This window comes from Suncus etruscus, chromosome 9 (assembly GCF_024139225.1).
Source record: "Suncus etruscus isolate mSunEtr1 chromosome 9, mSunEtr1.pri.cur, whole genome shotgun sequence".
Classification (NCBI taxonomy): Eukaryota; Metazoa; Chordata; class Mammalia; order Eulipotyphla; family Soricidae; genus Suncus; species Suncus etruscus.
Window position 1 is genome coordinate 24,676,672 of NC_064856.1, and position 27,667 is coordinate 24,704,338.

Here is a 27,667-nt window from a genome sequence, read left to right on the forward strand (position 1 = left end):
ACTATCTCTCTAGTCCCAATATTCTGCTTGTTCTAACTGAATGAGTAGTCATCAGGCAGATAATTACCAATTCCCACCTTCATGTGGCACCACCTTGGGCCACTGGAGCATTCTTTTTGTTGTTGTTGTTGTTGTTTGGGCCACATCCTTTTGACCTCAGGGGTTACTCCTGGCTGTGCGTTTTAAGATCCTAAAAATCCCACTAGCATGTCATAGCTGAAGATTGTAACACACATGAATAAGTCTATGAGAAGTGCCAGATGTTTCACAGCTGAGCCTCTTTCACACTGTCTCAGGCAGCCCGGGGCACTGCCCTGGGAAGAAGAGTGACCTTTCTTTCGCTGGCTAGTGGTGGCCCATTTCCCAGGCAATCAGTAAGTGACCTTGACTTTCCCAACAACAGCAGTTAAGGCTCCATCTGTCCTTCCCAGCCTTTGCCTTAACCACTACCACTCTTCCTTCACATCTCTGCTCCCCCAGTCGCCTTTAGGCCTGCCTCTGGTTCCTAAACAAGAGTCTACAGTTTCATAGGATCAGATCATAACTTCCCTCCCCACCTGCCCGCACAGTCTGCTGGACTGAACCTAGCAGCATGGGGCTAATCAACTCGGAAAAAGTTACCGCTTTATAAGTACCTACTTACAAAAGTAGGCACTGCAGCAGCCGAGGGCTCCCAATCCCTCTACAGCGTCCACACTCCCCCACCACCCCGCTCCCTAAATCTCTGGTTCCATGTTTCCAACAGCCCCAGCACTCCACCACCAGCAAGCTCAGCTCCCGCTCCAAGCCGGGCCTACCCCTCCGCGCCTGCGCACTAGGAGGCCAGGCAAAGCGTTTCGCACACCCTCCTGGCAGGGGCGTTCACGTTGCTGCACTTTCGGGACGAAGTAATTTTGGGCCCTTCGGGCTACCGTCTTTCCCTGTCTTGGATTGGGGTGCGCGTGTGTGTGGCCTCAAGTTAGGGTTCTCTTTGCATTGAGCCTTCATCCGAAAGAGGGATCAAGTTCCGCCTTAGTTCCGCCGCCGCTGTCCCCCACTCTTGCCGGTCCTCTCGTCACCGCGTCGCCCGCGGTGGCCCCGCCCCGCGCAGTCCGTCCCCGCAGTTGCTAAGCGGCTGGTACCTGCGCGGGATGCGGGGCGGCGTCAGGTGAGGCTGGGGTTCGCGGGGCTCGGGTGAGAACGATCGCGGCAGCTGGCGGGCACCGTGCCCGGCCGGCCTCGAGGCTTTGGGGCCAGACTTCTGGAAAATCGAACCCCGCAGGCCCAGAGAAGGCCGGAGAGGGGAGCAGTCGGTTCCAGGGGGACCTCGAACTGGGTCTCCCTGACACCTGGAGATTTCTTTGTCTCCCCCACCCACCCAAAGAGCACTGGGCAAGGGATCGAAGCATTTTCATGCTAGGCATCTGCTGCACTGCAGATATTTGATCATTCGTGGAGAAAGGTGAAGTGGGCCATCCCCACTTTGGGCCTGTGAGGGCCCAAAATGAATCAGATGACCACGGTGTAGGTGGGTGAGACAGTAAGGGGCTTGCTTGCCTTGCAGGTGGCCCATCCGATTGGAATCCTGGCAATGAATATAGTCGTTTGAGTGCAGAGCCTCCTGGAGTGACTCTGAGCACCCTCTGGAGTGATCCCTAAATATGCCTGGCGAATTCCCTGAGCACCGGCAGGGGTCATCCCATAGCCAGAGCAACATAACCACGAAGTTAATTTGACACACACACACACACACACACACACACACACACACACACACACACACACACACACACAGCAGGGGTCATCCCATAGCCAGAGCAACATAACCACGAAGTTAATTTGATACACACACACACACACACACACACACACACACACACACACACACAGCAGGGGTCATCCCATAGCCAGAGCAACATAACCACGAAGTTAATTTGACACACACACACACACACACAGCAGGGGTCATCCCATAGCCAGAGCAACATAACCACGAAGTTAATTTGATACACACACACACACACACACACACACACACACACCCACCACCACCACCACCACCACCACCACCACTCTTGTTGACTTTCGGGATCACAAGGAGGCACAGACTATACTGTACGGTGTACAGTTCCAAGGCAGCTAGAATGCATGCAACAAGGAGACAGCTGTTATGGGGCAAGAATTTGGGGCTCCAAGCCATGCACTGGGGAGTCTCCAAGGCCACCTTCCCCCAGCTGTGTAGGTCTGAGTCCCTGTTTGATCCCTGGCATACCATGGTCCCCAAGCTCCACCAGGTATGGGTTCCCCTCTATAAAAGAGCCAGGAAGGAAAAAAATAAGGAAGATAAGAGGATGGGACCTAAGAGATAGAAGAATAGGGTAGGACCATTGGCTTGCATGCCGCCAATCAAAGTTTTGTCCACAACACCCCATGCAGCACCATCAGGAATGATCCCTGAGTAAACCCTGAGCACTGCAGCGTGTGGTCCCCTAAAAAAGAGGTAGGAGAAGCAAGCGAGGATTGTCTTGATTTCTGAGCCTCTTAAGCATTTCACCCTCAACTTTTGTGAATTATAGGGTTTTCATAAAAAAGCTGAACTGGTATCCCCTTTCTTGATAAATTAGAAATAGAAAGCAGGCCAGAGAGATAGCACAGCGGCATTTATCTTGCAAGCAGCTGATCCAGGACCTAAGGTGGTTGGTTCGAATCCCGGCGTCCCATATGATCCCCCGTGCCTACCAGGAGCTATTTCTGAGCAGACAGCCAGAAGTAACCCCTGAGCGCTGCCGAGTGTGGCCCAGAAAATTAAAAAAAGAAATAGAAAGTAGATCTCTTTTTTGGGGAAGAGGTGTTTCTTTTGAAACTTATTTTTGTTTCCCTTTTGTTTGTTTGTTTGTTTGTTTTTGGATCACACCTGGCAGTGCTCAGGGGTTACTCCTGGCTCCATGCTCAGAAATCACTCCTGGCAGGCTCGGGGACCATAGGGGATGCTGGGATTTGAACCAATGACCTTCTGCATGAAAGGCAAATGCCTTACCTCCATGCTATCTCTTCAGCCCCTGTTTCCCTTTTTTTTAATTTCTTTTTTCATTAAAGGTAACTATGGAGAAAGAGCTTCGGAGCATCATTCTTTTCAATGCATACAAAAAGGAAGTATTTACCACCAACAGTGGCTATAAGTCCTTGCAGAAAAGACTTCGGAGTAACTGGAAGATTCAGAGGTAGCTTCGTTTACTGCTCTCCCTTCTAAATAAAAATAAGTTGTCTGCTGGTGAACTAAACAGTCTTCTGTGGAAAAAAATAGTTTAGGGGACCACAGACATAGAACAGCAGATTTTGTGTTTGCCTTGCACAGAGCTGTCATGGGTTTAATTATGATCCCCAGAGTCCCACTAGGAGTGACTCCTGAGTTCAGTCAGAAGCCCTAAGCACTGGCAGGTGTGGCCCAAGTTTTTTGTTGTTTTGGTTGTTTTGGTTTTGGGTCCACAACTGGTGATGCTCAGGGGTTACTCCTGGCTATGCACTCAGAAATCACTCCTGGCTTGGGGGACCACACAGGACACCGGGGGATCAAACCGCAGTCCGACCTAGGTCTTGCACATGCAAGACATATGCACAGCTCCGGTCCCATAGTGTGGCCCAAGTATTTACTTGTTTATTATTATATTTTTTGGCCCAAGGTTTTTTGTTTTTGTTTTTGTTTTTTTTTTTTTGTTTTTTGTTTTTGGGGCCACACCCTTTGGATACTCAGGGGTTATTCCTGGCTAAGCGCTCAGAAATTGCCCCTGGCTTGGGGGGACCATATAGGACGCCGGGGGATCGAACCACGGTCCTTCCTTGGCTAGTGCTTGCAAGGCAGACACCTTACCTCTAGCACCACCTCGCCGGCCCCTGGCCCAAGTATTTTTAAAAAATTAATAAGGGCCAGAAAAAATAGTACAGTGGGCAGGACATTTGCCTTGCATGTGACCAACCTGGGTTTGATTCCCCAACATCCCATATGGTCCTACTAGGAGTAATCATTGAGTACAGAGCAAGGAGTTAGTCCTGCATTGCTGGGTCTGAGCACCCTTTATCCCAACAAAGCCCCCCCCCCCAAGAAGGCAAACACAAAAAATATTTTAGAAGTACATTATTGAAACATCTCTTTTATTTTATTTTTTTTTTTTTGGTCACACCCGGCAGTGCTCGGGGTTACTCCTGGCTCTATGCTCAGAAATCGTTCGTAGCAGGTGCGGGGGGACCATATGGGATGCTGGGATTTGAACCACCATCCTTCTGCATGAAAGGCAAACGCCTTACCTCCATGCTATTTCTCTGGCCCCGAAACATCTGTTTTTAAATGGCAATTTGTTTATTAAGTTGTCCTCAAAATCACAAAGAAAAAATTATAGCATGTATACCTTTGTATGCCTATGTATATGGGTTTTCTTTCTTTTTTTTTTCCTTTTTGGTTTGTTTTTGGGCCATACCAGCAGGTCTCAGGAGTTACTCCTGGCTATGCACTCAGAAATCGCTCCTGGCTCAGGGGACCATGTGGGAGGCCGGGGATCAAACTCAGATTCGACCTGGGTTAGCCGAGTGCAAAGCAAATGTCCTGCTGCTGTGCTATTGCTCTGGCCCCTTGGTTTTCATGGTTTGGGGCTATACAACACCATAATACCATAAATACCTTAACACCTATACTGTCTCTCCAGCCTCCAATATCATTTACCTTATGGGTAAGGTTATGTAGTTGTTTCAAACCATGGGGGAACTGATTGAATTAGAGCTATGGGGCTCTATGTTCTAGTATAGTTTCAGTTGTATATCTTAACTTTAGAGGTATTTCACCAGAAGCTGAAGACCCGGCAGGCCTAAAGCCGAGGTTCTCCATTTGGTAGAAACTATATACTAAGAACCTTCAAATCCTTTTCTCTCTGGGCCGCTTAAGGCCTCTGACTCTGATTCCATATTGTTTTGACAAGAAAAGAGCTCATTGCTCTAAATTATGACTCTGAACTTGTTTTTAAAATCTTGTTTCTAGCTTAAAAGATGAAATCACATCTGAGAAGCTAATTGGGGTGAAACTATGGATTACGGCTGGGCCAAGGGAAAAATTTACTGCAGCTGAGGTGAGATAAACCTATGAAGAAAACATGATAAGAGAGTTTGGGAGCATATTATTGGAAGTACATTAAGCCCTGAACTTAAAACCTCTTTTTTTTTTTTTTTTTTGGTTTTTGGGCCACACCCGTTTGATGCTCAGGGGTTACTCCTGGCTAAGCACTCAGAAATTGCCCCTGGCTTGGGGGGGACCATGTGGAACGCCGGGGGATCGAACCGCAATCAGTCCTTCCTTGACTAGTGCTTGCAAGGCAGACACCTTACCTCTAGCGCCACCTCACCGGCCCCAAACCTCTTTACCTCACTTTATTTCTCCTCATGAAGTTATGGAGTTAAAGTGAGATGATACAGAGAAAGAGTTGATGAATCGTTCAGGCTAATTAAATGCTAGCCATCCTTTTCTGCAATATTTTTGTCTTGAAAATAAGAAACCTTCCGGACTAAAAGTGATTTACAGTGGGGGAGGGACAGTTGCATTGCCTGTGGTGGGTTCCGGTAGTAATCCTGGCATCCCATATGGTCCCCCAAGCACCACCAGGAGTGCAGAGCCAAGATTAAGTAAGTCCTGATCAGGGCTAGGTGTGGGGAAACTAAAAGCTGAAAAATAAAATAGGGTCTGGAATGATAGTTCAGCAGGTAGGGTGCTTGCCTTGCATGTAGTCTACCAGGTTCAATCTTCTACATCCCGTATGCTCCCGCAAGCCCACCAGGAGTGACCCCTGGATGTAAGACTAAGAGTCAGTTCTGAGTACTGCCAGCTGTAGCTCAAAAGAACCCCATAAAGTTACATTAAACTTGAGAGAACCAGAGTGATAGAATAGCAGGTAGGGCACATGCCTTGAATCCAGGCAACTCAGGTTCAATCCCTGGCACCACATGGTACCCCTAAGCCTACCATAAGTGTCTCAGTCAGGTATGGCCCAAAAAACAAACAAACAAACAAAACCCAAAATTAAGCTTTTTCTTGTGTTTTGGACTAGACCTGGTAGTATTCAGGTGCTTGGACTTCATTCCAGTGGTGCTGAGAAGAACCATGTGGTCCAGAGATTGCACATTGGCTTCCAGTACACAAAACTGTTCTAGTCATTGAGATATCTCTCTGGCTCTCAAATTAAATTCTTTTAAAACCCTATTTATTGGAACAGACAAAGAATGATGAATATAAAACTCAACAGTAAGTTTTGGCCAAAATATGTGAAGAGGGGCCAGAGAGCTAGCACAGCAGTAGGGTGTTTGCCTTGCAAGCAGTGGACCCAGGACCAGTGGTGGTTTGAATCTCAGCATCCCATATGGTCCCTCGTGCCTGCCAGGAGCAATTTCTGAGCAGAAAGCCAGGAGTAACCCCTGGGTGCAGCCGGGTGTGGTTCCCCCCCCAAAAAAAAAATATGTGAAGAAATTGGACCTTTGTGAACTGTTGGTAGAAATGTAGAATAGTGCAACCTTATGGAAAACAGAATGACAGGTCCTAAGGCAAGCATGCTATATACAGTACTATCTTCTAGTCCCAAGATCACATAGTATTTTGGGCAGAAGTCTTTTGGGTATGTTCATAGATTGTTTTTCTTTGTGCAGTTTGAGGTACTGAAGAAATTCCTTGAAGATGGTGGAGATATCCTTGTGATGCTAGGAGAGGGTGGAGAATCCAGATTTGACACCAATATTAACTTCCTTCTTGAAGAATATGGAATCATGGTTAATAATGGTAATTCTTATTATTTTATTTGGTTGGGATTTGAGGGAGGCAACACCTGATTGTGTTCAAAACATACTTTGTGTGTGTGGTTTTTGGGCTAACCTGCTGTGTGTAGGTGTTACTTCTGGCATTTTGCTCAGGATTCACTTCTAGCAGTGCTCTACAGATAATCTGGGATGCCAGGAATTGAAGTAGGATTGTTTGCATGCAAGGCAAGCATCCTACCCTCTGTGCTATCACTCAAGCCTCTCAGAATATACTCTTTTTTTTTTTTTTTTTGGTTTTTGGTCCACACCCAATAACACTCAGGGGTTACTCCTGGCTAAGTGCTTAGAAGTAGCTCCTGGCGGGGCTGGTGAGGTGGCACTAGAGGTATAGAGGTAAGGTGTCTGCCTTGCAAGCGCTAGCCAAGGAAGGACCGCGTTTCGATCCCCCAGCGTCCCATATGGTCCCCCCAAGCCAGGGGCAATTTCTGAGCGCTTAGCCAGGAGTAACCCCTGAGCATCAAATGGGTGTGGCCAGAAAAACCAAAAAAAAAAAAAAGAAAGAAAAGAAATAGCTCCTGGCTCAGGACCATATGGGACATCGAGGATCAAACCCAGGTCTGTCCTGGATCAGCCACACGCAAGGCAAATGCTGTGCTATCGCTCTGGCCTCTCAGGACATACTCTTGCCTCTACACTCAGGGAGCATTCTCAGCAGGCTAGGGATAATATATAGAACCCAGGTTTGCCATGTTAAAGACAAAGTGCTCTGCTGGCTATACTATTGCTTTTTCCTATTATTGTTGTTGTTGTTGTTGTTTTAATAGAGACAGTGATTTCCTACTTCTGATTCGGACATCATTCTCTGGGTGGAAGTAGAGGGTCCAGCCTTCTGGTCTCACTGACAGGCTAAACTTCTGGGCCTGGGTATCTACCACACATGAAATCAAGGCTGAAGTAGAATTCTGGGTTTCTTTCAGGCAGACTCTGTGAGATAAAACTTCTTTCTAATCTTTCTAATTTTCCTCCCTTTTTCCCTTAAAGACGCTGTGGTTAGAAATGTATATTACAAGTATTTCCATCCTAAAGAAGCTCTGGTTTCCAATGGCGTCCTGAACAGGTAAGTATGTTGAAATGGATAACTGAACTCCTCCACCAATCTGCCTTCATCCCTTTTGCCCATCTTCCTTGTTGCCCCTCTTCCTTTGTGTCTTTCCCTTTTCTTTTTAATTATTCTGTGAATTCTTTCTTTCTTTTTTTGGAGGGAAGGGTTTGGGCCACACCCGGTGACATTCAGGAGTTACTCCTGGCTGTGTGCTCAGAAATTGCTTCTGGCTTGGGGGAGTATAATGGGACTCTGGGGGATCTAAACTCAGTCTGTCCTAGGCTAGCGTGAGCAAGGCTGATGCCTTACCCCATGTGCCACTGCTCTGGCTCCGAACTATTTATTTCTTACCCATCAACTTAAACTCCACTCATCTTTTGAAACCTCATCTCTCATTTGCTACTTTGTCAGTTGTTAATAACAGAAAAACTCCCAGTCATATGTGATCCATCAATAGACTTACTGAGGAGCTGAGCAGCCCACAGTCAGGCAGGTTTGGGATGTAGCCTGACTAGAATTAAGGCAGCTCCAAGGCTGCAATTTCCTAGTTTCTCCATAATTTTCTTGGCTCTGCTGTTCTATGTGTGTGGGATGATTGGTTTAAATAGTTTCCCAAATTTATTTCTTGTCCTTCAAGATAAGAGAAAACACCTTTGTCCCAGTCTCCCCAGCAGGGCTCATCACCTGGGCTTTGCCACGATCACATGCCCATTCTAATTAGTCTCCGGGTCAAGAGTACAGGATGCCTTAATGGTATGTGTAGGTTGTACATGGTACCCTGAGAGCCTGGAATGGAATCCCTGTTGTCTGAGTTAACGGGTCTAATGCCATCAGGAACTTTGGGGGAAATGGGAAACTTGCCCGAGGGGGACAGCACCAAGTGCATAGCAAGTCTGCTATGTGGACCTTTCCCTCAGGATTCAAGGAAGAGGAATTAATCCTTACTTTTTTTTTTTTTTTTAATGGTGAGTATTGTAGGGGGCTCAGTAGGACTCAGGCTCATTACTGGCTTCTCATGCAGGAATCACTCCTGGTGGAACTCAGGAACATACATTGTAAAATCACCCCACATGCCATATTTTCAACCCTGAGTGAATGGGTTTGAAGCAGGTAGCCCCGAATAATTAATAAACCAAGCCAGTCAGGAGAGAATCATGAAGTTAGTGACTTCTAGCTTTGTGGTCTCTCTGCGTGCCTAGCTAGACTGACTTGTTTATTAAGCCAGTACAAATTTACCAAGAGAGGAAAGGTCAAGTGAAACTAAGTGGACTTTTATATATCAAAGGCATAGATTGAAAAGGAAAGAGGATGTTGGGGAAATGCATTTATTGTGGGTAATAGCTGGTATGTGGTGCTGGGGATCTAGCCTGGGTTAGCCCCATGCAGAGAAGCTCTCTATCTTTTGTAATGTCACAATGACCTCTTAATCCTTATATTTAAGTATTAATTTTTGTAAGCTTAAAGAAAGTGGCATGTTGTGGGTGTAACTTTATTTAAATTTCAAGAAAATGTCTTCAAAGCAAAGCTGAAAGGTCTTTGCATGTCATTTATATTTAGTAGTAGTGAATGCAGAGGGAAATCCATAGTTTGTGGTTTTACTGGTTTTCGTTTTATGTCTTTAAGGGAAATTAGCAGAGCTGCAGGGAAGATTGTACCTGGAATCACTGATGAAGAGAACAATGGGAATAATGCCCAGTGAGTATTTCCTGAGCCAGCTGAATGAAAGTGTTTGTTATCAGAAGTTTCCTTTTTTGAAATTAAACATTTTTATTTATTTATCTTTGTGCTTTTGGGCCACACCGTGTGATGCTCAGGGGTTATTCCTGGCTTATGTGCTCAGAAATCGCTCCTGGCTCAGGGGACCATATGGGACACTGGAGAATTGAACCAAGGTTCCTCCTAGATCTGCCACATGCAAGGAAAGCACCCTACCACTGTGGTATCTCTCTAACCCCAGAATTTTTATTTCTGACTACAAAAAAATAATTTGTGGGGGGTAGAGAGATAGGACATTTGCCTTGCAAGCAGCCGACCCAGGATCAATGGTGGTTCGAATCCCAACATCCCATATGGTTCCCTATGCCTGCCAGGAGTGATTTCTGAGCAGAGAGTTAGGAGTAACCCCTGAGCGCTGCCAGGTGTGGTCCAAAAACAAAAAGCAAAAACAAACAAAAATCTGTGGGCTGGAGTGATAGAGTAGTGTTTGCACACTGCCAACCCAGGCTCAATCTTCAGCATCTCACATAGAATGGAGCCCTGAACATTGCCAGGAATGATTTCTGAGTACAGAGCCAGGAGTAAGTCTGAGTATCACCAAGTTTGACCCCAAAACAAAAACAAACAAAAGTAATGTTTGGGCTGGGAATATGGCCTTGTATATGTTTGGCTCTGCAAAAAAAAAAAAAAAAAAAAATCCAAGAACTAAGTAGTAAGTAGAGGAGATATCTCAGAGGTTGGAGTACATTCTTTGCAGTAAGGGGCAGTTCAGTGCTGCACCCTGCAAGGTTCTCTAAGACTGCTAGAAGTGACCCATCAGCAACTCTGGGTATGACCCTGTCTCCAAAATACAAGCAACAAAATAGCAAAATTGGGCTAGAGTGATAGCACAGTGAGTAGGGCATTTGCCTTGTACATGGCTGACTTGGGTTTAACTCCCAGAGTCCCAAATGGTCCCCCGAGGCTGCCACCAGTAATTTCTGAACACAGCGCCAGTGGTTACTCAGGTTACTCCTGACTCTGCATTCAGGAATTACTCCTGGTGAGCTTAAGGGACCATATGGAATGCAAGGACTGAATTTGCTCAGCTGCATGCAAGGCAAATGCCCTCCCCACTGTACTATTGCTCTGGCCCTTTTTGTTTTGCTTTGCTTTTCTGTTTTTTGGGCAACTCCCCATATTGCTCAGAAGTCATTCCTGGCAGGGAATGGCAGGGCTCAGGGGACCATATGTGGTGCCATAATTTGAACCCTGGCAAATGCCCTGTCTACTGTACTATTTCTCAAGTCCTGAAGAGTTCCTTTTTGGTTTTGTTTTGTTTGTTTTTGTTTTGGGGCCACACCTAGCTATACTCAAGGGTTACTCCTAGCTCTGTGTTCAGGAATTACTCTTGGCAGTGTTTATGGACCATATGGAATGCCAGGGATCAAACCTGGGTTGGCCACATGTAAGCCAAGCACACTACCCACTATACTATCTCTTGGATTTTTTGGTTATAAAATTCAAGCCCCTCTGCATAGGGTTATTTGTTTGTTTGTTTTTGTTTTGTTTTTGGGTCACACCCAGCAGCGCTCAGGAGTTACTTCTAGCTCCATGCTCAGAAATTGCTCCTGGCAGGCTCAGGGGATCATATGGAATGCTGGGATTCAAACCAATGACCTTCTTCATGAAAGGCAAATGCCTTACCTCCATCCTATCTCTCCAGCCCTATATTTTTGTTTTGTTTTTATTTTGGGGTCACACCCAGCAGCGCTCAGGAATTACTCCCGTTCTACACTCAGAAATCACTCCTGGCAGACTTGGGGGACCGGCATGCAAGGCAAATGCCCTACTTCCATGCTATCTCTCTGGCTCCTATTTTTTGTTTTTAATTTTTCATTATAACACTAAAATTTACCAAGATGTTCATAATTCATTTTTAGACATTAAATGTTCAAAACACCAATCTCACCACCAGTGTCCCCAGTTTCCTACCCACCACCCTAGTCTGCCCATTGTAGACACAAATTTGCTTCATACTGTTTGCATGCAAGGCAATGCTCTCTGTATTCTCTCTCCATCTCAAGCTTTGCATTTTGATTTGCAACCTTCTGTGAGTGTCAAGACTAAGTATGGGGAGAGAGTGTATAGTGGGTAGGCACTTGCCTTATACTCAGCCAGTTTCAGTTCAATCTCTAGCATTGAGTTTGGTCTCCTGAGCATAGTCAGGAATTACCCTTAGAGCATGGAGCTAGGACCTAAGCCCTGACCACAGCCAGGTGTTACCTAAAACCTGATATCACATGTTAAAACTCAAGGGTCGAGTGATAGCACAGTGGGTAGGGTAATATGCCAGTCTACCCAGGTTTGATCCCTGGCATCCCATATGGTCCCCTGAGCCTGACAGGAATAATTTCTGAGCACAGAACTAGGAGTAAACCCCTGAGCACAGCCAGGCATGGCCCCAAAATCAAACAAAAAGTTGGGAAACCATATGGGGTGTCAGTATGGAACTCAGGTATGCCATGTGCAAGGCCAATCCTCTGCCCACTTTAATTTTTTGGGGTGGGGTCACACTGGGCAGTGCTCAGGGATTACTACTGGCTCTGCACACATAAATCACTCCTGGCAGGCTCGGGGGACCATATAGGATGCCGGAATTCGAACTGGGGTTTGTCTTGTATTGGCCGCATGCGAGGCAAATGCCTTACCGCTGTGCTATCACTCCAGCCCCCACTGTAATCTTGCTCCAGCTCTTGAAACCTTTTTTATAATGAGTTAAATATGAATGTTTCTTGTCTTTCTTCCAGGGCTCTCACTTTTGTGTATCCCTTTGGAGCCACACTGAGCGTCATGAAACCTGCAGTGGCTGTTTTGTCCACAGGCTCTGTCTGTTTCCCACTCAATAGACCCATTCTGGCTTTTTATCTCTCAAAGGTACAGCCTTTTCTAGCATGGGTTGGGTGTAACTTTGATTAAAATAGCAAAAACTGCTTTCCAAACTCCTGTTTCCAGGGGGTATTTTACAGTTTTTCATTGGTCTTCACAACAGTCCTATAGAGTAGTATCTGAGTTATATATACATTTGGACAACAATGACTGATGGACTCAAGACCTACACCTCCTATTGCTCATTCTATATTATCTATTTATTTATGTTAAGTTTTTGGGTCACTCTTAGGGACGGGAGTGATACACAGAGTTAGGGCGTTTGCCTTGCATGCAGCCAAACCAGGATGGACAGTGTTTCGAATCCCAGTATCCCATATGGTCCCCCTAGCCTGCCAGGAGCGATTTCTGAGCAGAGCCAGGAGTAACCCCTGAGTGTAGCCCCACAACTGAAAATAAATAAATAAATTTATAAAAAAAAAAAAAAGAGATCACTACTGGAGATGCCTGGAGAACCATGTGGGATGCCAGGGATCAAACCTGGGCTAGGCACCTTCCAGGCAAGTGTTTAAACAGCAAGTGCTGTTTATCATTCTATTTGGGGGTGGGGTGGTCACACCTGGCAACACTCAGGTTACTCCTGGCTCTACACTCAGAAATTGCTCCTGGCAGGCTTGGGAACCATATGGGATGCCGGAATTCAAACAACCATCCTTCTGCATGGAAGGCAAATGCCCTACCTCCATGCTCTCTCTCCAGCCCCTGTTTATCATTCTAAATCTGAAGCTTTTCCTCTATAGTATGAAACATCCTATATTAGATTTATTATTATATGGTGTCTTTGGGGCTGGGGAGATAGCTCAAAGGGCTGGAGCAGGAGCACACTTTTCATGTAGGAGGCCCAGTCCTGATCCCTGGCACTGCTGGGAGCAAAAACCAATATGAGGAACAGACCTGGCACCAGGGATTAACTCCCCATTCCCAACCCTAAAATGGGGTGGGTTAAAACAAATTGTCAAATACACAGAGTTGTGCTATGATTTTTCAGTTTATTGAGGAAAACATCTCAGAGTACAGGTTTATTGGCATTAATATTGTAAGTAATGTAAGTTAGTTGGCATTTAATAATATTTATGATAGTTATGTGTATCTGTATGAGTGGTGATGAGTATGCAGATGGTACATTTTGGGTCTGATGCTGCTTTGTTGTCCACAGAACCAAGGAGGAAAACTGGCAGTGCTTGGCTCATGCCACATGTTCAGTGACCAATATTTGGATAAAGAAGAAAATAGCAAAATTATGGTAAGCTTCATTTTTCATTATATTCATAATAATTTGCTCATAGACTTTTTTTTTTTAGGCCACACCTGGTGGCACTCAGGGGTTACTCTTGGCTCTTCAGAAATTACTCTTGGCAGGCTCAGGGGACCACAAGGGATGTGGGGGATTGAACCCGGATCTGTCCCGCGTCAGCTGTGTGCAAGGTAAACACCCTACTACTATGCTATTGCTCCAGCTCCCTCATTGATTTTTTTTTAAATGCCATTTAAAAAATACTGTTTGGGGGGCCAGAGAGGTAAAGCGTTTGCCTTGCATTCAGAAGGTCAGTGGTTCGAATCCCGGCATCCCATATGGTCCCCTGAGCTTGTCAGGAGCAACTTCTGAGCATAGAACCAGGAGTAACCCCTGAGCGTGGCTGGGTATGACCCGAAAACCAAAACAAACAAACAAAAAATACTGTTTGTTTTGGGGCCAGGAACGTGGTGCTAGAGGTAAGGTGTCTGCCTTGCAAGCGCTAGCGTAGGACGGACTGTGGTTCGATCCCCCGGCGTCCCATATGGTCCCCCCAAGCCAGGAGCGACTTCTGAGTGTATAGCCAGGAGTAACCCCTGAGCATCAAACGGATGTGGCCCCCCCCAAAAAAATACTGTTTGGATCTGGAGAGATAGCTTCATGGGTAAAGCAGATGCTTTACATGTAGGCATTAAGAAGACCTGAGGGGGGCCGGAGAGATAGCACAGCGGTGTTTGCCTTGTAAGCAGCCGACCCAGGACCTAAGGTGGTTGGTTCGAATCCCCGGCATCCCATATGGTCCCCCATGCCTGCCAGGAGCTATTTCTGAGCAGAAAGCCAGGAGTATCCCCTGAGCACCGCTGGGTGTGGCCCAAAAACCAAAAAAAAAAAAAGAAGACCTGAGGGGCTGCAGAGATAGCACAGCGGCAGTGCATTTGCCTTGCATGTAGCCGACCCAGGACAAATTGTGGTTTGAATCCTGGACCCCATATGGTCCCCTGAGCCTGCCAGGAGCAATTTCTGACTGCACAGCCAGGAGTAACTCCTGGCTGGGTGTGGCCCAAAACCAAAACCAAACATTATGGATGGGACTTCAGTGATGAAAGAGAGGGTATGCCTTCAGGATGGCATTTTGGGGCATTGTGTGTTAGACTTGCACAGGAATGTAGGTGATATGGCAAAGGCCACTGAGACAGCAGGCTCCGTGCAGTCTCCAAGGTTGTGCAGCATGATTTCATGAGTCACTGGAGGAAGACACTGCTGACCTAAACTTTACTTAAGACCTGGCAGATGCTCAGTACTTTTAGTATTCGGGATTCAAGGTTTCTGGGGACTCAGCTGGAAGTCCAGTGTGTGTCTGAATGCCTTCTCTTAAGTCTAGATCTGTTCTCCACTGAACTGTAAGTTGTTGTCTGTCCTTTCACAGGATTTCTCTGGGACTGAGAAAGCCAGGATACTTTTTAAATTGTGATTAGTGGTTAGAGAGCCCTAAGAAAAGTGGTAAATTCCTGATACTGAAGGTAGCATTAGGATAAGGAAAACTATTTTGTGTTATTTTGAAGAGGTAATAGCCAGTGATGCAATGGGGACTCATGAAGAAAATTTTTATTTTCATTTGGGGGCCACATCCAATGGGGATCAGGTATCGTTCCTGGTGGGTCTCGGGGGACCATATTAGGTGTTGGGGATAACCTAAGTTGATTGCATATAAGGTAAGCATCCTACTCACTGTACAATTTATAAGGAACATATATAAGTTTCCTGTGATTTCAATAAGAAAATGGTCACTGCCCTCTATTCCCTTTTGAATCACTGATGTACGTTTGCCCCCCCCCCCCCTTTTTTTTTTTTTTTTTTTTTTTTTTTTGGCTTTTGGGCCATACCTGGCAGTGCTCAGGCATTACTTTTAACTCTGCACTCAGGAAATACTCCCAGTGGTGCTCAGGGGACCTTATGGGATGCAAGGGGTTGAACCTGGGTCAGCCACATGCAAGGCAAAAGCCCCACCTGCTGTACTATTACTCTGACCTCTATTACTTTTTCATTTTTTTTATTTTGTTGGGTTTTGTGTGTTTGTTTGTTTTTGGGTCACACCTGGCTGTGCTCAGAGGTTACTCCTGGGTCTGCACTCAGAAATCACTCCTGGCAGGCACGGGGGACCATATGGGATGCCGGGATTTGAACTACTATCCATCCTGGATTGGCTGCTTGCAAGGCAAATGCCCTACATTGTGCTATCTCTTTGGTCCCTCTATTACTTTTTTTTTTTTTTTTTGGTTTTTGGGTCACACCGGTGTTGCTCAGAAGTTACTCCTGGCTGTCTGCTCAGAAATAGCTCCTGGCAGGCCCGGGGGACCATATGGGACACCGGGATTCGAACCAAGCACCTTTGGTCCTGGATCGGCTGCTTGCAAGGCAAACGCTGCTGTGCTATCTCTCCGGGACCCTATTACTTTTTCTTATTTAATTTTATTCTGTAGACCTACACTCAACTTCATAAAATAACCAAATGTTTATTTGTATTTTTTGTAACCAGGATGTGGTTTTCCAGTGGCTCACTACTGAAGATATTCACCTAAACCAGATAGATGCTGAGGATCCAGAGGTAGGAGTTGTGAAATGTTGTGATGACTTCTCAGTGAAGAATAGAGGAGCAGCCAGGGAGATGAGTAACTGGGCTGAGTGCTGCATGATTTATTTACTGGAGGCCCAGGTTTGATCCCTGGTACCACATAACCTCCCAAGCACTGCAAGGCAGGAGAGAGCACAGACCTGGAAGTTGGCCCTTATTAACCAAAACAAAACAAAACAAAACAGGACAAGAGCCATAGTACAGTGGATAGGGCATTTGCCTTACATATGGCTGACCTGAATTTGATCCCTGGTATCCCCTATGGTCTGCTGAGCAAGACCAGAAGTGATTCCTGAGCAAAGAGCTAGGAGTAACATCAGGTGTGGCAGGTGTGGCACCAAAACTTTATTTTGAAAAACTGCTTCTGAACATCTGAGCTTCTAACTTAATTTTGGATCAAATTTTAAAATCTTGGGGCCGGAGAGATAGCATGGAGGTAAGGCATTTATTTGCCTGGCATGCAGAAAGTTGGTGGTTCGAATCCCAGCATTTCTTATGGTTCCCTGAGCCTGCCAGGAGCAATTTCTGAGCATAGAGACAGGAGTAACACCTGAGCGCTGCTGGGTGTGACCCAAAAACCAAAAAAAAAAAAAAGAAATCTTTCTTTTTTAAATAAATAATTTAATTGAATTACTTTTAATTGAATCACAATTGTCATCTTGAGGTACATGACTACAAAGTTATTCGTGACTGAGTTTCAGCATTATACTGAAGGGATATCATGCATACCACTTTATCTTCTTTCAGCACCCAGTTCTTGTCCATAGTGATCATTTACCACTATCATAGTCATAGTGGTTTCTTCTCTGCCCTAACTGCGATATTTGTGGCAAACTTCCTACCATGGACTGTGGACTGGTTCTCCTGACTCTCATCTCTATTGTCTCTGGATATTATTACCATACTATCTTTTTTGTTATATCCCACAAATGAGTGAGATCATTCTATGTCTGTCCTTCCTCTGACTCATTTTGTCCAGCTTAATAGACTCCATATCCATCCATATATAAGCAAACTTTTACATCCTATTATGTTGATATGGTTTTGGGTTTAAATTAAAATGGTAAATCAGAAGACGAGGAAATTTGCATAATGTTTTTGTTTTTTAGGTCTTTTGGATGTGCCTAGCAGTGCCTTGGGGGTCACTTCTGGTGGTGTGTGGGGCCCATCTTATGATGCACAGAGGACCATATGGTCCAGGGATTAAACCCAAAGCTCCTGCTTGCAAAGCATGTTCTCAGTCCTTTGATTAACGGTTCCTTTCCTGAAAGTTCATGAATGTTAACTTCAGAATCTCTTAGGAAGTCATGAAAACAATAGTTTCATGGCACTTTCCGTGTGTGTGTGTGTGTGTGTGTGTGTGTGTGTGTGTGTTTCAGATCTCTGACTACACGATGCTGCCTGACACAGCTACACTGTCCGAGCAGCTGCGAGTGTGTCTCCAGGAGGGCGACGAGAACCCACGGGACTTCACCACCCTCTTCGATTTGTCTATTTACCAACTGGACACCACCTCCCTGCCCAAGGTCATCAAGTCAGTACCTAGGCTTTTGCCACCCTCATTCCCTTCTGAGTGTTCCACAAACATGAACCTGGATGTCAGAGTTAGGAGCATAGCAGATCTGGGCTTGCAAAACAGGTTTTCCAGTTGGTGAGACTGGGGTGCAGGCCGAGGAAGGGACTAGGTGCTGGCCTCTTCCTTTTTTTTTTTTTTTTTTGTGGTTTTTGGGTCACACCTGGCAGTGCTCAGGGGTTATTCCTGGCTCCAGGCTCAGAAATTGCTCCTGGCAGGCACGGGGGACCATATGGGACACTGGGATTCGAACCAATGACCTCCTGCATGAAAGGCAAACGCCTTACCTCCATGCTATCTCTCTGGCCCCTGGCCTCTTCTATGTTCCAGGCCATGTACTACTACGTGTCAGGGGGCCCAACTTGTTCTGGTTTACCTCATTTCCCTGCTGTTAGCAGCCTCCCATGGCACCCACTCTGTAAACCCAGATGGATGGGACTTCTGTAGGCACCCACCTTCTTGGTTTTTTCCTCCAAGTTACCTGTGGCATTTTCAAAAATAGGTTTCAGGAGACACGTATTTTCCCTCCACATGAGTGGGGGGCTAAAACTCAGACCAGAATGACTTTCCCCGCTTGCTTTGATATGGTTTTCTTTTTTTTTTTTTTTTTTTTTTGCTGATACGGTTTTCTATCCCTGATAACCACCAGAACCAAGCTAGTTGAGTATCCCTGGCCTGGAGCAGAATCCACATCTGTGGAAATCAAAAGGTCTGATATGGAGTTTCAAGGTGCTTCTCTTTCAGTTTCAGAAGAGATTTGGAAAGGATCGTGTGTTACATGAAATATCACCAAAGTACCATGTGGACTGCTCGGAACATATGGGCAGTGTGGTTGGTTGAATGCTTTTCCCGCAGGCTCATGTACTCTCTGCTTGTTTGCTTTATTTGAACCAGGGCTCATGAACAGCTGAATGTGAAGCATGAACCTCTCCAGCTCATCCAGCCTCAGTTTGAGACGCCTCTGCCAGCCCTTCAGCCAGCAGTGAGTGTGTGCTGGGGTCGGATTCCACCACAGAACCCCCACTATAACACCTCATCTCCCCAGCTGCTTCCTCAGTGGATCTTTCCGCAGCCATCTGTGGTGCTACCTTGCAGTCCCCCTGTCTCTGGCTCTAAACCTGCACAGAGATAAATTAGATCTACTAGTGTGTTATTTTTGTGGTGCTGAGGATTGAAGTCAGGGACTCCTGTATGCAAAGTGTGGCATACCACTGAGCCATTTGTACTCTGTAAGGATTTCTACGTGGTGTCTTTTCTAGCTGAGACATCAAGGACATGGAGCTTCCTAGCTGTTAAACATTTTCTCTCTGTCAGGGTTGTAGGGTAATAAGTAATGAGTAATAAGGAGAAAAGTTTTGGGTGACCGAGTTCTGGATGCTAGATACCCAGATCCACGCATGACAGCTCAGCAGAGAGTCCACATGCTGGGGGTATCTTCAATACCACAGTCCAGCTGTAACATTGACTTGTCCTTAAAATTACCCCTTGTGGGGCTAGAGAGTTAGTACAGCGGGTAGGATGCTTGCCTTGCAAGCATTGTTTCAATCCCTGGCACAACACATGGTCCCCTGAAACCTAGCAAAAGTGATCTCTGAGTTTAGAGCCAGAAATAATCCCTGAGCACTGAGCATGTGTAGCCCCCAGCCAAACTCTACCCCTGCCCCACACCACACAAAATTCTCAGCAATGGGGCCGGGCGGTGGCGATAAAGGTAAGGTGCCTCCCTTGCCTGCGCTAGCCTTGGACGGACCGCAGTTCGATCCCCCGGCGTCCCATATGGTCCCCCAAGCCAGGAGCAACTTCTGAGCACATAGCCAGGAGTAACCCCTGAGCATCACCGGGTGTGGCCCAAAAACCAAAAAAAAAAAAAAAAAAAAAAAAAAAATCTCAGCAATGTGGAGGGGATCACCCCTAGAGAAGTGCTCAGGGGCTACTCCTTAGTCCTTAGGAACTCTGCAGTACTGGGGAACCCAGGTTACTTCACAAAATTATCATGGGCCAAGGAGTTTATTTTTGTTTCATTTTGGTGTTTGAGCCACACCTGGCCATTTTCAGGGCTTTTTCCTGGCTCTGCACTCAGGGATCACTTTTGTTGGGCCTTCGTGAACCATATGGGATCCCAGGGATCAAATCTGGGCAGTAACATGCCAAGCAAGTGCCCAACCCACTGTACAGTCTCTTCGGCCCACAAATACGATCTTACCCCACTATATTTGGGAAGATTTTAAGTCAGTTAGCTTTATCTTAGTTCCTTAAAATTGAGTGCAGTGGAAGTATTTACATCATGGAAAATGATACATTGTGGTGCCCGGAGAGATAGAACAGCTTTACCTCATTTGCCTTGCATGCTGCTGACCTGGGATTGATCCAGGTTTGATTCCTGGCATATCCCATATGGTCCTGGAGCCCTTCTAGGGATGATTTCTGAGCACAGAGCCAGGAGTAACCCCTGAGTGCTGCCAGATGTGGCTCAAAAACAACCAAAAAAAAAGATACAGTATGCTCCCAACTTAGGTTTTTGTTGCACTTAGAGAGCTGACAGTTGGACTTTGAGTTGGACTTTGGACTTTACTCGCACATTCCTGCTTTCACAGCTGTGAATTCTAGCTCTGTCTGAATCTGTCTCCCCCCACTTTCCTATCAGGACACTGTTTTGTGGCCTTTAGTGGATGTAGTTAAAGCTGGTGCCCCCAGTTGCCTACACTGGTCAGTTCTCTTGTTTAATGTGGGTCCAGCAGACTGACAGAAGGAGGTGATGGTTGTTGGCAGGCAACTCAGCCAGGGTTGAGTTGAAGGATGTTTCAGTCATTGCCCTCAGTTGCAGCTTTGTAGGTTATAGTTTAGTTTGGAGCAGAGGGGGTAAGAGTGTGGTTTGAGCCATACCCCAGCAGTGCTCAGGGCTTCTCTGATTCTGTGCTCAGTCATCACTCCTGGTGGGATAAGGGGATTGATTATATGGGGTGGCTGGGATTGAACCTGAGTTGTCCATGTGTAAGGCAAGCATCCTACCTGCTGTACTATCACTCTGCCTCCCTGTAACTTTGTTGGCTTTAAGTCTCCTCATGACTTATTTCCTTTCAGGTTTTCCCTCCCAGTTTCAGGGAATTACCACCGCCTCCTCTGGAACTATTTGACTTAGATGAGACTTTCTCCTCGGAGAAAGCCCGGCTTGCTCAGATTACCAATAAGTGTAAGTTTGTCCAGTTCCTTACTTATTCATATTCTATAATCATGAACTTCTATAATTTGTCATGAGAGCTTAAAGCTTATTTCAGGAAAACAAAATATGAACCTGAATTTAACATTAAAATTTATAAGTGACATTATCTGGCTGGGGGCTAGTTAGCTCAGTGAGTTAGATTGTGGTGCTCAGCAGAAGCTGAGGTCCCATTTACTCCGTATAGCTCTAGTGCAGTGACCAAATGATGAACACTACCCTTGGCCACCACCAAGCAAAGGGGCCAGAGTGATAGTACAGTTGGTAGGGCACTTGCCTTCATATGCCTTGCATGCATATGATCAACCCAGGATTGATTCCAGGCACCCCAAGCTCACCAGGAGTGATCCCTGCACTCAGAGCCAGGACTAAGTACTAATCACTGCTGGGTGTGGCCCAGAACCCAAAACAAACAAACAGCAAAATTCAGGCAGGCCCAAAGAATCAGAGGCCTGAACTGAACGGAATCCTTCTATCATATATACCCAATGTGACACGAGTGAAGAAACAGGACCCTTGGCCTCATGGCTGCAGAGGGAATGATGCTCCCAACCCTGCAGCCAGGACTCCTCCTGCACGGCACTGCCTTCAACACAGCCCACTGGAGAACATTCTGTGCTTCAAGGCACAACCATCTGTGGTGAGGCAGTGATCCAGGTCCTGCGAATTGGTCTCTGGAGATGCCTAAATATACATAGGTGACTGCTCTATTGAAATAGAAATTATTCAAAAAAAAGGGGGGGGGCCGGAGAGATAGCATGAGATAAGGCATTTTCCTTTCATGCAGGAGGTCATCTGTTCAAATCCTGGCGTCCCATATGGTCCCCCGTGCCTGCCAGGAGCAATTTCTGAGCATGGAGCCAGGAATAACCCCTGAGCACTGCCAGGTGTGACCCAAAAACCACAAAAAAAAAAAAAAAAAGAAATAGAAGTTATTTACATGGGCCAAAGGGATAGTATAGTGGGAAGGCACTTGCTTTGCATGCAGCTGACCCAAATTGATCCCTGACATCCCTTTATGGTCCCCTATACATTACTAGGGATGATCCCTGAGCATAGTACCATGAGTAAGTTCTAATTATTGCTGTGTGTGGTCCCAACCCTTCCCTGACCCCCCAAAAAATATTATGTGTGAACTAGTGGAAGAGTTCATGACACATGAGGCCTTGGATTCAATTCCTACATACCAAATATAAATAGATGAAATTTTAAAATGCATAATTAATTGGGGACCATTTTTTTGGTTTTTTTGTTTTTTGTTTTTTTTGTATTTTGGGCCACCTGGCAGTGCTTAGGGGTTACCCCTGGCTATCTGCTCAGAAATAGCTCCTGGCAGGCTCAGGGGACCATATGGGACACTGGGATTTGAACCAACCACCTTAGGTACTGAGTTAGCTGCTTGCAAGGCAAACACCACTGTGCTATCTCTCTGGCCCCGGGAATAGTTTTAATATGCATATGGAAGATAATGACTGTTAACTGTGATGCATTCAATCCCTGGGACCATGTGTGCTCAAAGACCTGAAAGAACTATGCAGAAATAAAAGTAATTTAACTTAAGGCTGGGAATTGACTAAGAGGGGCTCAGAGCACCACGCAGGGCCAGAACTGAACCCAAAGTCTCACACATGCTAAGCAAGTGCCCTGCCACTGAGACATGTCCTTGGTTGTTAGTCCCGTATTTTGGTCTTTCCTTTTGTTTTGTATGGAGGCCACACCTGGCAGTGCTCTGGGGTCACTCCAGGCTCTGCACTCAGGGATCAGTCATGGTAGGTTTTGGGGCCCATATGAGGTTCCAGGGATTGAATCCAAGTTGAACATGTGTATGGGAAGTGCCCTAACTACTGTTTAGGTTGTCACTCTTTTGTTTGTTTTGTTTTTGGGGGGCTACTCCTGGCTCTGCACTCAAAAATCACTCCTGGCTGGCTCAGGGGACCATATGGGTTGCTGGGATTTGAACCACCATCTGTCCTGGGTCGGCTGCGTGCAAGGCAAATACCCTACTACTGTGCTCTCTCTCTGGCCCCAGGTTGTCAATCTTAAAGTTCTTTAGTCACATTACTGTAGCAAGAGGGGACATTTGAGATGAAGGATTCTGTTGGGGTGACCCAAGCCACTTCAAACATGTACTGGAGCAGGGCAGTAGCCAGTGGTTAATCTACTGCCCACTTGTGCCTAGGTACTGAGGAAGACCTGGAATTCTATGTCAGGAAGTGTGGTGGAATTCTGGGAGTAACCAGTAAACTACCAAAGGACCAGCAAGATGCCAAGCATATCCTTGAACACATCTTTTTCCAAGTGGTGGAGTTCAAGAAGTTGAATCAGGTATCAAACCTAGAATTTCATTTGGTGGGGACCGCTGATGGTATCATTCTACTGAACCTGTGTTCTGTGCCATTCATGCTGCAAAGGCTTATTAGGTGTCTGTAGAAAAGATTAGACAACAGGGGCCGGAGAGATAGCATGGAGGTAAGGCATTTGCCTTTCATGCAGAAGGTCGGTGGTTCAAATCCTGGCATCCCATATGGTCCCCTGAGCCTGCCAGGAGCTATTTCTGAGCATTGAGCCAGAAGTAACCCCTGAATGCTGCTGGGTGTGACCCCTCCCCCCAAAAAAAATTAGACAACCTTCCCCACATTACATCGCCCAATTAGAGGAAACCATCAATAATACACAGCCTTCATAAGTAGATCACATAGCATGGATGCTATGGAATAGTCAGAGGCAGGGCTGTTACTCTATGGTGGAACATTTGTCTTGCATGTGAGGGGCCTGGATTCCAGCACCACAGGGAGAAACAAAAATGAGTCAAAGGGAACCAGCATGCTGAATGTGTCAGTAGAGGGTGGGCTTACTGCAGATTCACTCCTTCTTAGTATTGAAGCAGAGACTTGAAGGTACGAGGTAGTCAGCCATGCTAGTTGCTGAGCTGAGAGACCTGGCAGGGAAGGCCTGTAAACAGTCACATAACCTGGCTCTGTCTGGCCCAGTAAGGAATAGTTTGGATGCCAGGGAACTTGGGAACTGAGAGCAGAATGGAGATTATGTTCGCCCCTTGTGTAGGGGAGAAATAAGCTTGCTCTCCACACAAAGTTATTAATAAGTTTCAGGCAGAGCCGGCGGGATAACACAGCGGTAGGCATTGCCTTGCATGTGGCAGATCCAGGACGGACCTGGTTTGATCCCCAGTGTCCCATATGGTCACCCGAGCCAGGAGCAATTTCCGACAGCCAGGAGCGATTTTCTTTTTCTTTTCTTTTTTTTTTTTTTTGGTTTTTGGGCCACACCCGTTTGATGCTCAGGGATTACTCCTGGCTATGCACTCAGAAATTACCCCTGGCTTGGGGAGACCATATGGGACTCCGGGGGATTGAACTGCGGTCCGTACTATGCTAGCGCTTGCAAGGCAGACACCTTACCTCTAGCGCCACCTTCCCGGCCCCCCAGGAGCGATTTTCGAGCGCATAGCCAGGAGTAACCCTTGAGCATCACTGGATGTGGAACAAAAAACAAAAACAAAAAAAAAGTTTCAGGCATACAGTGTTCCAATACCCAATCTCTATCAATTTCCACCAGTGTCCCAGTTTTCCTCCCACTTTCCAAGTCTGTCTCAGTGGCAGACACTCCCCCCACATTGTCCTAGTGCTTCCTTCCCTAACTTGTACCCCAACCCCATTCAGTGACATATTTCCTACTGTTTGTCCTGGCAGACCTGGAAGACCTTATGGGATGCTAGGGATCAATCCTTAGTCAGCCATGTGCAACACAAATGCCCTACCCTCTGTACTATCTCTTCAGCCCCCTTATTGATAGAATTTCTAAAATTCAATACCCACCTACTCTTGAATAGATGTTCAGTAGCAATAGTGTCAGCTACAAGTCATGAAATGTATACATATACTTTGGTTTGGGGCCACAACCAGCGGCACTCAGGTTTCTCCTGACTGCACTCAGAAATTACTCCTGGCAGGCTCAGGGATATGGGATTCTGGGGATTGAATCTGGGTTGGCTGTGTGCAAGGCAAACGCCTTACCTGCTGTTCTATTGCTCCGGCCTCTCCATACATATACTTTGGGGCCATGGAGAGAGCTCAGTGGCTGTGCACATGCTTTGCTTACAGGAGACCCATATCTGATCCCCAGCTCCATATGGTCTCCTAAGCACTGCTTGGAGCGACCCCTGAACATTACCAGAGTAATAATACAGTTCTGAATGTGTGTGGATTTACCAACCAGAGTGTAGTGTTGCTTCATTAAGTCCAAGTTTTCGTCAGTAGTGAACTTATTACTTATCTAGAGTGTAGTCAAAAACTTACAGAGGTGTTCAAAGATTGACGACCTTGGGTGTAGAGTTACAGCCCTTAAGATGGGCTTGGATGGTCATAGTCGCATGGAGGTGCCTTTGCCATCCCAGGCCACGTAGCTCTGCAACCCCCTTCAGCCGGCGAGTCTGAAGGTTCATGAGAGCGGCGGGAATCAGACTCACTCAGACAGGCTTTAGGAAGTATCAGCTTTATTCATGCCCTGTCCACCACATGTGTGGTCAATCTTAACCATTTACGCATGCTATCCTTAGCTTGCCCTGCGTCTTAGCTTTTACAGCCATGTCTCCTCCTGTTCCCTCTCCATGCTGGCAAAAGTCCTTAATCCCTTCTCTCAAAGTCCTTATCTAACCTTCCCAAGACCCCTCCCAGGAATGGGCGGGTCTTGTAGGTAGTTACAAGTAAATCCCGGGTAGAGTCACACTTGGGGAGACATTCACGAGGCTGACAGGAGCGGCGTGTGGAACATGAAACAGTAAGTGTAGAGCGAGCTTTTTCCTCCCAGCATAGGTGCTGAGGGTTCCAGGTACTGAATGCAAAGACCAGTCATGATCTGAGCATATGTTAGTGTTGGGTCCCCACACTTTGCCATTTATATGCTAGGCCTAACGTGAGCACTGGGACGACTCAGAGAACACTAGTAGTACACGTTTGCAGTCTCTGAACTGTGTGAGTGATGGGTAAACCGGAATATAAAGCCAACACAGTGCTCGAAGTGTTTGCTTCCTACTCCTCGTGGTGGCTGATAGGTGGGTGCCAGGGAGCACCAGAATGTCCTGATTAGACAGTCTAGAGTCCAGGATACTGGAGTCTATATTTGAGGTTTTGCACTGTAACCCTGAAATTAGTAGTCTTTCTCCCTCCTCCAGGAACACGACATCGATACGAGTGAAGTGATGTTCCAGAGTCATTTCTGATGGCCTCCTGCATCTTCATACACTGTTTTTAAATAGTTCTCTGACTCCTTATCAAGGTTGACACTAAAGCTTGTCTGGTGTGAATTGTGGAAGGTCTGTTCACTTTTCCTATGTTACCCAGATCTGTCTCACACTCCAGCTCATAAGATCCTATGTAAAATATGTTCCATTTTTTCTAACTTAAATCTGAGCAAATCTGTACTTTTATATATATATATAAAACTGTCTTTCATTGAGTCTTTTATTTCAATTCCCCTTCTACATTTGAATCTTATATCAAAGATACAAATAACCCTCAAGTTTCCTGGGAATACACAACAGCTTTTGGACAAACTCAGAATGATTCAAAACAAATTTAATTGACAGTATCTGCTTGCTCCACATACCCAATGACAAGGAGAAAATAGCAAGTCCAGGGGCCGGAGAAATAACACAGCGCCGTTTGCCTTGCAAGCAGCCGATCCAGAATCTAAGGTGGTTGGTTTGAATCCCAGTGTCCCATATGGTCCCCCGTGCCTGCCAGGAGCTATTTCTGAGCAGATAGCCAGGAGTAACTCCTGAGCACAGCTGGGTGTGGCCCAAAAACCAAAAAAAAAAAAAAAAAAGGAAGGAAGGAAGGAAGGAAGGAAGGAAAGAAAGAAAGAAAGAAAGAAAGAAGGAAGGAAGGAAGAAAGAAAGAAAGAAAGAAAGAAAGAAAGAAAGAAAGAAAGAAAGAAAGAAAGAGAGAGAGAAAGAGAGAAAGAGAGAAAGAGAGAAAGAAAGAAAGAAAGAAAGAAAGAAAGAAAGAAAGAAAGAAAGAAAGAAAGAAAGAAAGAAAGAAAGAAAGAAAGAAAGAAAGAAAGAAAGAAAGAAAGAAAAAGAAAGAAAGAAAGAAAGAAAGAAAGAAAGGAAAGAGAGAAGGAAGGAAGGAAGAAAGAAAAAAGAAAGAAAGAAGGAAGGAAGGAAGGAAGGAAGGAAGAAAGAAAGAAAGAAAGAAAGAAAGAAAGAAAGAAAGAAAGAAAGAAAGAAAGAAAGAAAGAAAGAAAGAAAGAAAGAAAGAAAGAAAGAAAGAAAAAGGAAAGAAAGAAAATAGCAAGTCCCTCTTACATAAATCACTCCTTCATTGTAACATGACATTCTCTGGGAGTTAGGTTGAGGTTTGATTACCCCACAGTTCCCAGAAGGGAAAGGGAATTCCTATTTCCCTATCCAACAAGGACAGGGAAAGCAACCACAGTAAATAATCCACACAGATAAGAGGATAAAAAGAGGCAAGAAGGTC

At 45.9% G+C, this 27,667-nt stretch overlaps 1 protein-coding gene across 1 annotated transcript; it reads left to right on the top strand.

Moving 5' to 3' along the window:
• Positions 1–1,353: 1,353 nt before the first annotated feature.
• Positions 1,354–26,636, top strand: IFT52 (intraflagellar transport 52). Its single transcript, XM_049779271.1, has 14 exons — positions 1,354–1,441; positions 3,076–3,200; positions 5,006–5,093; positions 6,658–6,787; positions 7,807–7,882; positions 9,491–9,562; positions 12,373–12,499; positions 13,668–13,754; positions 16,282–16,350; positions 17,757–17,911; positions 18,845–18,932; positions 21,032–21,140; positions 23,347–23,492; positions 26,359–26,636. The coding sequence occupies exons 2-14, from the start codon at positions 3,082–3,084 to the stop codon at positions 26,404–26,406; spliced, it is 1,314 nt and encodes a 437-aa protein (XP_049635228.1). The 5' UTR covers positions 1,354–1,441; positions 3,076–3,081; the 3' UTR covers positions 26,407–26,636.
• Positions 26,637–27,667: the final 1,031 nt, after the last annotated feature.

What these genes read in the sequence shown, in the direction of transcription:
- IFT52 (XM_049779271.1), top strand. Translation starts at nt 3,082, where the DNA reads ATGGAGAAAGAGCTTCGGAGCATCATTCTTTTCAATGCATACAAAAAG. An exon ending in TGCCAGCCCTTCAGCCAGCA is followed by an intron (nt 18,933 to 21,031) that starts GTGAGTGTGTGC and finishes ATTTCCTTTCAG; the next exon opens with GTTTTCCCTCCCAGTTTCAG. An exon ending in AGTTCAAGAAGTTGAATCAG is followed by an intron (nt 23,493 to 26,358) that starts GTATCAAACCTA and finishes TCCCTCCTCCAG; the next exon opens with GAACACGACATCGATACGAG.